The sequence below is a fragment of the Typopeltis vanoorti genome, chromosome 4 (assembly GCF_054136105.1).
Source record: "Typopeltis vanoorti isolate ZY-2024b chromosome 4, IOZ_Tvanoo_1.0, whole genome shotgun sequence".
Classification (NCBI taxonomy): Eukaryota; Metazoa; Arthropoda; class Arachnida; order Uropygi; family Thelyphonidae; genus Typopeltis; species Typopeltis vanoorti.
In genome coordinates, this window is record NC_143552.1 from 72986834 (window position 1) to 73001949 (window position 15116).

The 15116-nt window shown below is 37.3% G+C and overlaps 1 protein-coding gene across 2 annotated transcripts in view; it reads right to left on the minus strand.

Annotated features, from left to right (window-relative positions):
* LOC150107409 (5'-deoxynucleotidase HDDC2) overlaps positions 1–15116 on the minus strand; it is a 74634-nt gene that overhangs the window by 26920 nt on the left and 32598 nt on the right. For both annotated transcript variants that reach the window (XM_090391279.1, XM_090391280.1), the window contains exon 3: positions 5947–6049. In XM_090391279.1, the coding sequence (XP_090247405.1) occupies positions 5947–6049 (103 nt within the window). The remainder of the gene's footprint in view (positions 1–5946; positions 6050–15116) is intronic.

The window sequence follows — 15116 nt, forward strand, 5'->3', positions numbered from 1 at the left end:
GATATGCCAGTCAACTGCATGCACATTAATAAAAGAACACATGCAGAGATTATGCCATTACATTTAGCTGTAGAAATGGTGGTGGTGATGTAAGAAAAGACACTGATTATTGAGGATTATTTTCGTTCATATGAAATTGGTAGAGCAAATGGTGCAAGCCTATGACATGTTTGTGAGCAGCTTGTTCATTGTTTCCATAAGCATACCCCAGGAAATAGTGTTATCATTACCTTAATCGAGGGGTTCCGAGGTGGCAGGAGTGTTCTGCCGCAATGCAAAGGGCATTCAGGGCGACCACAAACTGTTAATATAAATGAGAATCACGGGCGTGTGTTGGAGCAAATGTTACTGTCTTTGAAAATGCAGTCAACGCCAAACAGTGGTAAAGCTTGGAATATGGAGGTGGTCACTACAGAGAATCCTTAAAGAGATTGGTGCCTTTTTGTACATCATTCAGGTGGGTCAGTATTTAACAGCAATGGATTATGCTGCATGGCAGGAATACTATGCACACGTGCTGGCCAATGTCTATAAAGATCCATCCTTTCTCCATAATGTCTGGTTCTCAGACAAAGTGCATTTCCATCTAAGTGGTCATGTAAACAGATGAGTTTCTTGGTTTCTTGAGAATTTGTCCAAGAGAAACCTCTACACAGAGAGGTCACTTCAGGGTGTGCAGTTTCCAGCCATGGCATAATTGGGCCCTACTTCACTGAAGAGGGTGGTGTAACTGTGACCTTGAATAGCAAACGTCAAGAATGTGTTGGTTCTGTTCACCCAGGATTTGCATAGTATGTGTCTTGCAAAACGCATTCCATTTCATGCACAGGTATTCCAACAGGACGGCCCAACCTGTCACACATCACGTGGTTCTAGAGCCTATTTATCACAACTAAACAAACACACGTAATAACCACAGTAATAAGTTTTAATAAGTAAATATTTCATCCTAAGTATCTTAGGACATCATCAGTACAGTTAATTCAAACTACTATACTAGGAATAACATACAGTTAGGGTGCATGATTACAATGGAATCCCAATATGCATGCAGCAGCTTGTTATAGGATTAAATTAAAATATATCTGGAGGAGAAAAAAAAAATTTTGATATTATTGAATTATTCAAATTTGTTATTACATCCTCGCTTTATCACTTCACTTGGAAAGAAAAAATTTACAAGCAAGAGGAAGGAACAGCAATTGGGTCTCCCTTAGCACCAAACTTAGCAAACTTGTTTCTAGAATACCTTGAAGAAAAAATATTCACGTTTAAAACCAAACCAAAAATTTGGCTATACGTCGATGATGTCTTTGCTGTCTGGGGGTCATTCCGAACAAGAACTACACCTGTTCTAGATAAAATAAACCTTCTTCGTTCTCGCCTCAAATTTATGCTAGAAAAAGAAACTCCACAGGCTATCTCCTGTCTGGATTTACACATCCAAAGAAAAGAAGATTCCATCTCCACTTCTGTCTATCGCAAGCCAACATTTTCAGGCTGCTACATTCACAATTCTTCTGCTCATCATCCATCTCAAAAATTTGGCATCATTAAATCATTAGTAACTAGAGCACACAGATTCTGCTCCTCTGAAAAATCTCTAAACCAAGAATTGGAAATAATCAAAAATACAAATATACTAAATGGATACAATCTTAAAACAACTCAAAAATCATTAGTCACTTCCGCACACATTAACCTAGACAAGAACAAGACCATAGGATTACCATACCTTATGTCAAAGGCATCTCTGAACGTCTTTCAAAAATTACGAAGAAATACAAACTTGCTACTACCTACAAACCAATCAATCAGGTCTATAACTTGTCCTTCTCCTAAAGACAAACTCTCAGCTCTGATGCTACCTGGCATGTATGAGGTTCCATGCACCTGTAAATTGTCTTACTATGGACAGACAGGTAGATCTATTCATAAATGCATTTCAGAACATCAAGACCATATCCATCTTATCAAACCGCAGAAAGCTGGCCTCGCACAACACGGAGTTGAAAACCCAAACCATAGAATCCATTGGGAAAAGACCAAACTTCTACATAGATCTTTATATAAACATGACCGCAAGAAAGTGCTGAAGCCCTACTTCACAGATCAAATCTAAACTGTAATGACGTTCTTGCTATTCCTAAAGTATGGGAAATTGTCATGCAAAATTGTGTAAAATAATTTTTATATACGTTATCTTATTTTAATGTAATTATTTTTTTCCCCTTCAGATATATTTTAATTTAATTCTATAACACGCTACTGCATGCATATTGGGATTCCATTGTAATCATGTGTCCTAACCGTATGTTATTCCTAGTATTATTTGAATTAACCGTACTGACAATGTCCTAAGATACTTAGGATGAAATATTTGCTTATTAAAACTTATTACTGTGGTTATTACGTGTGTTTGTTTAGTCATGAATTCTCCACAGGGTTCATTGTACAATATTTATCAAAACATGTCCCAAGGAGGCTCATTTCAAGTGATGTGAGATATGGAGAATATCTCACATCACTTGATGCCTTCATTTGGGGAATGTTGAAGGAATGGGTATTCCACCATGACTTGCCTTCAAATCTTGATGAACTAAGGGATAAAATTACATGATATGTCCAGCAGATGTCCCAATCCTTGTTCTCCAAGAGAACCTTCACATGTGCTACAAAACCCTGTCTTGAAAGACAAGGTATCAATCAAGTCTACTGTCGTTAATGCTTTCTTGACCAAGATTCCACTAATAGTTGTGGATGTACATATCACCATGTTTAAACATATATTTCTTTGTTAATAAAACCATTTACCCCATAACACATATTGTTGTAGTTGTTCAATACAATTTTTTTTCACCATACTATATAACAAGGGGTATCGTATAGGTGAGGACTAGACATTAGGAAGTCCCAGTCAGCCTCTCTGCATTCCTTAGAGGTCAAATGGAGATGCTCTCCCAGTTATCTCTGACCATTAATATTATAGTTATAATAATAGGTGTTCAGCTGAACTGGCTATTCCTTTTACCAGGCTATATAATTTGAGTATGAGAACAGGGAGGATAGATTCTGCAGGAATGGAAAAAATGTATGGTAATCCCATTGCACAAGAGTGGTGCAAAGATCCAATGTATCCAACTATCGACCAATCAGTATCTCAGAATTGGTGGTGGTGAAGATTTTGAGAAAACACTTAGGGCTTGCATCCAGGAATGGGTTGATAGCATATCTTTACTTTGCAATGAAGAGCATGGATTTACTAAGAGAAGATCATGTTTTAGCAACTTGCTTACATTCTATAATAATGTTTTACCATTGAACTAGACAAGGGGAATGGATAAACCATAATATTTTAGGATATTTATTATTATTATTATTATTATTATTACTATTCAGGTCTCCATGGAGCCAAGAGACTCATCATGGGAGGATCTTCCTAGGAAACACAAAGTTTATCATACCACTCCTTGAACTCATTGACCATTCTTGCTCTCACAACTCTTATCAGGCAATGCATTCCACGGTTCCACCACCCTCTACGCAAAGAAACCACTTGCTCACAGCTTCCTTTCGTAACTTTCAGGGATGGCCCCTTGACATCGCTCCTCCCTGCTGTTCCAGCAAGTGAAAGAACTCCCCAGTGTCAACCCTGTAACTGCCTCTCAACGTTTAAAAGTCTTGATCATATCACCTCTCCTTCTATCCACCAAACTCTGCAGTCCACATTCCCTGATCTTCATAACTAACATTGTACAGTCCTGAAACCATCTCTGTTATCTGCTTCTATACCCTTTCCACAGTTAATTTATCCCCTTCAAATCCTGGGGACCAAATATGAGAACAACAGTCTAAAGCAGGGGTCAGCAATTAGCGGCCCACGGGCTGCATGCTGCCCAAACGAACATTTTTGGCACCCCATAAAAGGTTGACCATACTTACATGGCATGTGGCCCATATGTTGAATTATTTAAATAATATATTTATAATATGAATAATAAATTAAAAATAATTTTATATCAACTATTATTTTCAGAGGATATATATTTGTTAAAAATAACTTAAAAAATGGATTCAAGAAAACGTAAAATTGCAGATGAAGAAAGAAGGTTTAATGATGAATGGAACAGCAAGTACTTCTTTACTGAAAATGGGAGTAAGTCCCTTTGTCTTATTTATCATAAGTGTTGCTGAAAGAATTATACAGGGTGGCCATAAAATAACTTTCCCTCTTTGGAAGCATCTGTAGCTAAAAACCAATAAACGGAATGAGACCAAATTTTATATCAAGACTTTTGAAGGCATGGGGAGATGATTTTTGCAAAAAAAGATTTAGTACCAAAAATCACAGATAGGGGAAATTTTGGCACTGGCAGAGCCGAAAACAAGCGGATAATTACATTAAAGGCAGATAAAATGGAATAACAACATTTCGATGGTGTAAGTGACAGCCATGTCACTCATTTCAGCTGGATATATGGCGTGTTACAATGATAATAATAATAATAATTAAACTAAAACAACAACTTGTGAGAGAGACAGAAATTAATGTAGCGATTGAACTCACAGGAAATAATGTTTTATTCATCAGAATCAGAGTCCCCTGGACCACATACATGATTTTCAATGTGCTGACCTTTCTTGCACTGCTTTCCGTCCTCTGGCAGGTCTAACTCCTAGTGATCCAGTTTCTTCAAACTTCTTAATCATAGCTCTCAGTGCTACAGCTGACATAGGACCTGTACGCAGGTTATGAAGCCTTCTAAATTCCTGAAGGGCCGCTACGGCATTGCACAGTTTAAGGTAAAACAACTTAACAAGTAAAGCACGCTGAGGCAAGGTAGGACGCATATTGAGCACAATTCGTCAGTCATTCAAATAACTGCCTGAATGTTCCCAATCCCTTTTTAAGTGGAATTGGTGGTGCTGCTGTCATGTATGCACAGTAAAATTTGCATAATCCTTTTTACTTGCATTTACTACAAATATCTGACTGCTTTCGGCTCTGCCAGCGCCAAAATTTCCCCTGCCAGCAAATTTTTGAACTTTTTTTTTTTTTTTTTTTTTTTTTTTTTGCGAAAATCATCTCCCCATTCCTTCAAAAGTCTCAATATAAAATTTGGTCTCATTCCGTTTATTAGTTTTAGCTACAGATGCCTCCAAAGAGGGCAAGTTATTTTATGGCCACCCTGTATATTATATTCTTTCAGTTTCATAACTGAAAGAATATAATATCAGACGTCATTATGAGAATGTCGTACTTTATCTCGTACTTTAAACATTTCTGTGTTTTTTTAAGATCGATATAATAAAAATTGATAACTCAAGTATTTTTCACTCACTATTTTCTCTTAATTAAACGCTTGTGGCCCAATTATTAAAATAAAAGTTGAATGTGGCCCGCGAGTCTGAAAAGATTGCCGGCCCCTGGTCTAAAGTGTGGTCTGCTTGGGGTCTTATACAACAGAATGATAACTAATCTCTTCAGGTCAGCGTCCCCTGTCAGTATTGCAGCAATCCTCTGGGTTATCTTCACCACCTTTGCAATATGCTCCCTGAATTTCAGTTTTCTATCAATCATCACCCCCAGATCTTGTCTCCCCTACTTCTTCCAGCACAGCTCCTCCAATCGAGTATGCAGCCTCCCATTGATGTTGATATCATCTGGACTAAGAGGCTACTGAGGATTATTCTAATGTTCATCTGTAAAAAGATAACGAGGCAAGCTGTGAGTAGCTCATGGTATAGCAGAAAGAGATTGTCCTTGGTCTTCTATGTACAAATTCTAGGAAAAGGGGAGTCCACTTTATTATATAATTTCATGTGAAATTCAGAATCACTTTTGACAATAAAAGCATTATAATTCAGAGATTAAATGTTTGTCAATGATAAATGTACCTACCCAAAAAATAAATTATCTAAATAGATAGATGGAGAAATACCCACCTTTTCTCTTCTGTGTTTTTCTTCTTTTGGTACTCCACAGCATGGTGTGATGTCACCAACTATGCATTCAGCCATATCATGTACCAAAGCCATTTTTAAACATCTGAAAGCACATATATTTATAAATTAAGTACACTGAGATATAGTTATACTGTAAACAACAAACATAACAGATTTCAATAGAATTTCTAAAATCATTAAATCATGAATCATTCTGGTAAAAATGCACAAGAAGTGAATAACTGCAAAGATTGTAAAATACTGCACTTTGAGAAGGATTTCAGAAGTTCTTAATAAGAAACTGAAATAATAAACGCAGTTGTCAATTTGCAGTGTTCCACTATTGGCCATCTTCTAATTTCTTGTTGGCACAATCAACTGACTTCAGCCACTGTCTATTTTGTATCTTGTGTTTATTTTTTCTTGCTTGTCATGGCAGCTGCTCTACTATACTTTTAAATATACATATATATATATATTTTTTTTTTTGCTCAAAACATCTGTTACTATCATTATTAGCAACGAAAATCTCCATTTCTACATTAAAAAATCATCATTTTTTTAAAAAAAATTTTAAGCAAATCCTTCACAGCTTCTAGTACATTATTTTCTTTACATGCTTAAAAGTTAATAATAAACTTTGTGATTAATCATCATCATTTCAACACTTCAAACTCTCTTTCTGTGACAAAATGATAGAACACGAACCTCACCCGAAATACCTTGGAGTGAGCCTAGACAGAAGCCTAACCTATAAAAGGCACACACCAACCTGTCCAACAAAGTTAAAACGAGAAATAATATCATCTCACGGCTTGCTGGAACAACCTGGAGTTGTGGTGCTGATGTCTTAAGGTCATCTGCACTAGCTCTCACATTCTCTGCAGCAGAATACTGTGCCTGTCTAGGAAAGAAGTGCGAATACACTAACATTATAGACACCCAGCTAAACTCTACCATGCGCACAATTAGTGAGACACCGAGAAGCCCCTCTTCCCTGGCTGCCTATCCCATCTAACATTGCTCCACCAAATATATGGAGAAGACAAGCCTCAAAGTATTTAATAAATTAATGAGCAACCTGCTCTTGTCCCTGCACCAGACTTTCATAAATCCACCTAGTATTCATCTAAAATCATAAAACCCCTTTCTGGTCCATGGACGAACTCTCTTCAGCTGCCTTACCATCAAAACCTGACATGTGGAGAGAACACTGGTCCAACAATCTTCCAACAGACTTCAGCCACTGTCTATTTTGTATCTTGTGTTTATTTTTTCTTGCTTGTCATGGCAGCTGCTCTACTATACTTTTAAATATATATATATATTTTTTTTTTTTTTGCTCAAAACATCTGTTTCCTGATTGAAGATCCCTGTGCTCTGCAGCCTGGTTTTGCCCTTCCTAGGAAGATTTGGTCATCTATCAGCAGGATCAGAACTAACCAGGGCAGATGTGGCTACCTACTGCATAAATGGAGACTATCAGATCATCCTTATTGTGACTGTTCCCCTGTGGCCCAGACAATTTCTCATATTGTGAATGACTACCCAAGGTGCTAATTTCATGGTGGTGGCCTCCAGGATATCCACAAAGTGAAAGATAAGGCCCTGGATTGGCTTTCTGGACCTGTAGCTGCTTTTGCCATAAGAATAAATAAATAAATAAATCATCATTTCTTGATATGTACCTTCTCAAGGGATATACAGGTTACAAAATAGTCCAACACAAATAAGTTCACGGGGCCGGTTTGCCTGTTCTGAGGGGCAAAAAACTTGTGTTTCTGGGAGGAAAAACCCTCCACCTCCATATGAGACTGGCTAACTCACCTTTAGTTGAAAAAAACCAGATAAATGTTCCTGACATCATGGACCAGAATCGAACCCAGGTCTTTCTGATGAAAGGGCTTTGTCTATACCAACTGAGCTACGGAGGGTCAAATAGATGAAATTCTATATCAAAAGAAAATCAAAATAGTAGTATTGACTGAAACAAAGAAGAAAATCAGGGAACCAAAGAAACCAGTAACTACATACATAACTATAGTGGAGTATAAGAAGATCAGAGAGGGCAAGAGCAGGAGTATCAATCATGATTCACAGGTCCCTTAGGGACAATATCAGCAGCTATAAATACTGAAACAAAAGAACATTACAACTCAGATTGAAACTTAATAGAGAATATCTCACAGTTCTTAGATTACATGCTCCAGAGGAGGGGAGAGAAGAAGAAAGTTCGGACTTCTATAACCAATTCCAAAATATATCAGAAAAATAAACAAAAATTACATGTTATTACTGCTGGGTGATTTAAATGCATAGGCAATATGAACATCCAAAATCATGTCAGAACTTTTGGAGAATTAGAAAAAATTGAAATTGCCAAAGATTAATCAATTTCTCAATCTACAATAATCTAAGAATAATGAATACAATGTTCAAACACATTCATAAATTCACATGGTCAGCAAGAGGATTGAAATCTATTATAGACTATACTATAGCAAATAATAAAATATGTAAATTCATTCTTGATGTTAGATTTCTGAGGTTTTGAAATTGAATCAGATCATTATCTATGTGTGACATCAATACAGTTGTTCCCCCCCCCCAAGATGAACAAAGTATCAGTATCCATTAGATAACCAAAAGAACTTAGGTTCAAAGTCAGCTCATTATCTGACTCCAATAAAAAAAAACTATATCAGCAAAAAATGACTCAGATGAATCTATTAATGAAGGTGGAATCATCTCTGCAATATTTTAGGAGATTCAGCCCAAGCAATATTATGAATGAAAATAGGTCTTCATAAATGGACCCAGAAATCAGGAAAAATCAGAGATGAAAAAAGGAAGGCCTATAAAAAATGGTTAAGCACAAACAAAATAGAGGATCAAAATTGAATATAAACACAAAACAGCAATAGCAGAAAGAGAAACACATAAAAGACAGTTCAATGAAATAATTTCATTGCCAATTTAGAAAACAATACTGATAAACCTAAAACACAAACATAAATTTATAAGACACCTGAATAATAACCTTATGGAATTGATCAAGATCAATACCATACCTTTGGAGGACTGGCTTAAATATTATAAAGAATTATGGACAATTGACAACCAACTCTCAAAACCATTATCTGGAAATAATTCAACAGACTCTTTTACTCTTGAAGATTTAAAGTCAACACTTAAACAATGTAAAAACCATAGAAGCCCAGGAGAAGATGGTATTATTATTATTATACTACGCGCAACTCCAAGGAGTCCTTAGACTCATCGAGGGAGGACCTAAACATCATGTCAAGAACAACTATTCAACATCCACACAGTATCATACTTTGCCTTGAACTCATTCACAGTCATGGCACCCACAACAGACTCTGGCAACTTATTCCACTCATTCACCACTCTGCAAATAAAAAACCTAGTTCTAACACCCTTGCTAACCACACTCTTGCTCAGTTTCCATGGATAGCCACTAGTCCTCCCACCACCAGTCCTGTTCTGAAAAATATCCTCTGAATTAATCTTATAGAAACCCTTCAGTAATTTGAATGTCTCAATCATATCACCCCTTTTCCACCTATCAACCAATTTCTGCAACCCACAAATCTTCAACCCTGTTTTTGTAAGGTTCTTCCATAGACCAGCTATCATCTTGGTCACCTGCCTCTGGATCCATTCTACCTCCTCCCCATCAAGAAACCCTGGGCGCAGATCAGAGCATAGTAGTCAAGATGGGGTCTTATTAAGGCTCGATACAGAGGAACAATAACTTGCTTGTCGCTGCTGGTCAAAGTATTCTTCAGTAACCAAGTGATTTGATGAGCTGATTTAGCCACTTTCGCAATGTGCCCCCTAAACTTCAACTCCCTATCCACCAACACTCCCAAATCCCTGGCCTCGTCAATCTCCTAGAGTACAGTTCCACCAATGTGGTATACTGCTGCTAATCTTTTCACCCCAAAATGCATAACCTTACACTTTGCCAAATTAAATTGACATCCATTCTCCTTAGCCCAGTCCTCCAATCAAATCATCCTGCAAAATTTTGACATCGTGTGCATTCACTATTGCTCTACCCAACATTGCATCATCAGCAAACAAATGAACAGTTCCTTTCAGATCTAATAATAATAATCTTTTCCTATATCGTTAATGAACAAATTAAATAGTAGTGGTCCAAGAACAGAACCCTGCGGCACGCCACTAGTCACGGGTCATCTTTTGGACTCTACCTCTGAATAAACTACTCTCTGATATCTCTCCATCAACCACCCTCCTATCCACCTCACCAACCCTATATCCATCCCCATATGCTGCAGTTTACTGATTAGAATTCCATGTGGTATCCTGTCAAAGGTCTTAGCAAGGCTGAGCAGTATCACTGTATACCCATTACTCTTATAGAGTTCAGCCGTCACTGTGTTACAAAACTTAAGCAAGTTAGTGAGGCATGATCTACCCTTCACAAAACCATGTTGTCCGCCATACAGTATCCATTTTCATCTATCCATTCCTGTATTTTTCTCTTGACTACTTTCTCCAAAACCTTGACAATGACTCCTGATATGCTGATCGGTCAGTAATTTGCAACAGCAGTCTTGGAACCTCATTTATGCAGTGGAACTATTTTCCCCTCTTTCCACCCCCCTCGGGACTAACCCAGACCCGACACTCAAATTAAACAAAATGGTCAAGGGCACTGACAATTCTTTAGTCGCTTCACATAAGACCTGAGCTGGTATACTATCCATTCCCACAGATGTATTCACATTAAGGTTTTGTAATATGCTATTCACCTCCATTTTGCTGACCTCAATTCCCATATAAGCTATTGGTTCCTTCATTCTTGCAATATCACCACCTGGATGATATACCCTTGCAAAGTGCTCGCTCATTAATTCCACTATATCAACTGATTCAGTTACCTCCCTACCATTGGCATTCCTTAAAATCTAAAGGCCGAGACTCAATTAGCTGACATGATATTATAGAACAGGTTAATTCATTCAAATATCAAGACTACCAGACTACCACTTATCTTGTGAAAGAGAGCAAGACGTAAAATAAAATAACCAATTATATAGGAATAACAGAAACTATTAAACAGATATTCAATCCAAATTTAATAAATAAGAAAATAAGAATAAGAATCCATAACTCAATAGCAAGACCTATCCTAACATATGATTCAGAAGCCGGGACCATAACTCAGGCAGATAGAAAAAGACTGACAAAACTCTGAAATGAGATTCCGGTGTAAAACAGCCTGGATATAATAGGCTAGACTTCAAAAGAAACAGCAATATCTTAAAGGAACTTGAGGTGATATTGTCTTAGACTACATCGATCTTCATAGAGAGAGATGAAAACAACATACAGAAAGAATGAGTGAAGGAAGATTCCAGAGAGAGATCGACCTCAACGGAAAAGGAATAGACGATGGCCTTTGAAAAGATGGGAAGAGACTGTAACAGGCCACTAGGTCTATTACTGGAAAGGAAGAAGAGGATTAAAGGGTAGTGGTCCTAGTGCAGAGCCCTGAGGCACTCCACTAGTTACCCTCATTTGCCTTGATTCCACTCCACCATACACCAGACTCTAATGTCTGCCACCAGCCTCATCAATTCCCATTTACTCCAACTTATGTAATAACTAAAATTAATACATGTGAACCACAGTAGTACATTTTTTATTATGTAAATATTTCGTCCTAGGTATCTTAGGATATCATCAGTACAGTAGAACAATATTAGGAATGACAAAGGATAGGGTGCGTACGTACAATGGAATCCAAATTGCGTGCAGTGGCACGTTGTGGCCTGAACTTAAATTAGATTAAATTGAATTAAATTAAATTAAAATTAAATTACAGTTAAGTTATTTTTACACAATTTTGTATGACAATTTCCCATACTTTATGATGGCAAGAACATCATTGCAGTTTAGATTTGGTATGTGAAGTAGGAGTTCAGCACTTTCTTTATATAAGCATTCATATTTATATGAAGTATATAAATATGAACGTTTATGAAAACTCCTACACAGAAAGATCTGCGTAGGAGTTTTGTCTTTTCCCAGTGGATCTTGTGGTTTGAGTTTTCAACTCTGTGTTGAGCGAGGCCTGATTTTTGTGCTTTGATGAGGCAGATATGGTCTTGATGTTCTGAAATGTGTTTAAAAACTGATCTGCCTCTCTGTCCATAATAAGAGAGTTTACAGGAGCATGGAACCTCGTATACACCATGTAGTAGCATAGGTGAAAGTTTGTCTTTGGGAGAAGGTAACAGGTTGTGGATCTGGTTGATGGGTTTGTAGGTGGCAGTAAGATTGTATTTCTTCATAATTTTCAAGAGCCGTCCGGAGATGCCTTTGATATAAGGTATGTGAATCCTATGGGCTTGTTCTTGTCTAGGTTGATGTGTAGAGAAGTTGTTGATGATATTTTGAGTTGCTTTGAGATTGTATCCATTTAGAATGGCCGTGTTTTTGATTATTTTCAATTTTTGTTTTAGAGAATCCTCGGAGGAGTAAAATCTGTGCGCTCTGGTTACCAATGATTTAATGATGCCAAATTTTTGAGAGGGATGGTGAGCAGAAGTATGGTGAATGTAGCGACCTGAAAATGTCGGCTTGCGATGGACAGAGGTGGAGATGGAACCATCTTCTTTTCTTTGGATGTGTAAATCCAGAAAGGGGATCCCCTGTGGGGATTCTTTTTCTAATGTAAATTTGATGCGTGGATGAAGAAGGTTGATTTTTTCTAAAAACTGAAGTAGCTCTTGTTTGGAATGACTCCAGACTGCGAAGATATCATCGACATATCGAAGCCAGAGTTTTGGTTTGGGTTTAAACGCAAGAATTTTTTCTTCAAGATGTTCTATAAACAGGTCTGCCAAGTTGGGTGACAAGGGGGACCCTATTGCTGTTCCCTCCTCTTGCTTGTAGATTTTTCCTTTCCATGTGAAGTAACCGGAAGTGATAACAAATTTGAAAAGTTCAACAATATCCAACGGAAATTTTTGATTTAACAGGTCTACAGTTTCTTTATGGGGGATATTGATGAAGAGAGAGATGATGTCGAAGCTAATTAGCATGTCAGTTTTCAGCAGTTGAAAGTCTTATTTTGGCGTGAAATTCTGTGGAATTTTTTTATTGAAGAGGTTGAATGGCCTATGTGGATGGAGAAGGTTGGATAAGAATTTTGATAACTTGTAAGTCGGGCTGCTAATTGAATCAACGATAGATCTGAGTGGGATGTTGTTCTTGTGAAGCTTGGGTAAACCGTATATTCTCAAAGGTCTAGCATGATATGTCTCGAGTTTTTTTGAAGTTTCTTCATCTAAAGACTTTGTTTCATCAAGCAACTTGTTCAGTTTCTTCAGCTGTCTTTTTGTGGGATCATAGTCAAGTTTTGCATACATATTCGGTCTCGGAGTAATAGATTCATTTTTCGGTCATATGAAACAGTATCAAGAACCACTGTGGTATTTCCTTTGTCGGCTCTGGTGATGATTATGTTTTTATTATGTTTTAAGGAAGTAAGAGCCCTTCAATTCTGAAGGTGGAATGTTTAAGACTGAAGGTTTGACATCGAAAATTATTTTTGCTATTTCAAAACGAAGTTTGTTGGCTTCAGTACTGGGAAGGTGGCTGATGTTTCTTTCAATGTTGTGTATGAAATCTAGATATGGGAGATATTTAGGGGGAATGGCAAACTTATGGCACCTTGCTAGAACATTTAATTCATCTTCTGTTAGTGGGTTCATCTTCTGTCATCCTTTGTGTCATTCCTAGCATTATTCTACTGTGCTGATGATATCCTAAGTTACCTAGGATGAAATATTTACATAATAAAAAACCTGCTACTCTGGTTCACGTGTGTTAATTTTAGTCATGAATTCTCCACAGGTTTCTGTATATATAATCAAAACTTATGTAATAGTTTTCCATGTGGAATTCTGTCAAATGCCTTTGCTAAGTCCAGCAATATCATGGTGTAGCCATTTCCTTTATCCAGTGCCACTGTCACCTTATTATAAAATGTGAATAAATTACCGTGGCAGGATCTACCTTTTACAAATCCATGTTGTCCCCTGTAGAGTATCATATTCATATCCACCCATTCCCTAATTTTACTTTCAACCAACTTTTCCAATACTTTAACCACCATTCCAGAGATACTAATTAGTCTGTAATTGGTTATTTCTGTCTTGGAGCCACCTTTATGTAATGGAACTAATTACCCTCTTTCCACTCCCTTGGAACCTTGCCAGAGCTAAGACTTAGATTAAGCAGCTTCATTGGAGGCATTACCAGTTTACTTGCAAACTCTCGTAGCACACTAAGCTGACATACCATCCAGACCCACTGCTGTATTTATATCGATCTTTTACAATACACTGAGTACTTTCAGTTCATCTACCTCAATGCTCACATGAATCTCTGTCATCTCAGTAACTGCCAAATCACCACCGGGATGATATACCCTTGCAAAGTGATCACTTAGTAACTGAACCATTTCTTCTGCTTCTGTCACTTTCCTACCATAAGCGCTGAGTAAAGTTATCTTTCCATAATCATTCTTTCTCTTACTTGCTACGTAGTAAAAAACTCTTTTGAGTTTACTTTGGCATGCTTAGCTAATTTTCTCTAAAAATCTGATTTAGCCTTCCTTACCATACTAGTTACCTTTCTTGCTTGTGCTTTATATTACTCATCTTGTTTATATTCCTTCCACAATGCTTTCTTTTTTTTTTGCAGCTCCTGTTTAATATTACTAGTCATTCACTGTAATCTCTACTCAGTTCATCCTCCTGACACCCTGGGTATGCACTCTGATACTGCTTCACTCAAACAATTCTTGACCATTTCCCCTCAACTCTTCTGATGCTATTACCAGATCCAATACTCTCGAACCCTTGGTCCGCTCCATCATGTGCTGTTTCAATACTTATCCTTTAATAACACTTCCGTAACATAATTGGAAGAACGACAATACGTTGCGCCCTTTGATTAGAAAAGGGCGAAGTTCGATTCGTGTTGTAACATGAGGAATCTTTATATGGACTTTTCAATTGAAGGTGAGTTAGCCAATCTCATACGGAGGTAGCATGGTTTTTTTCTCTGGAAACTCAGGTTTTTCATCCTGCATACAGACAAAT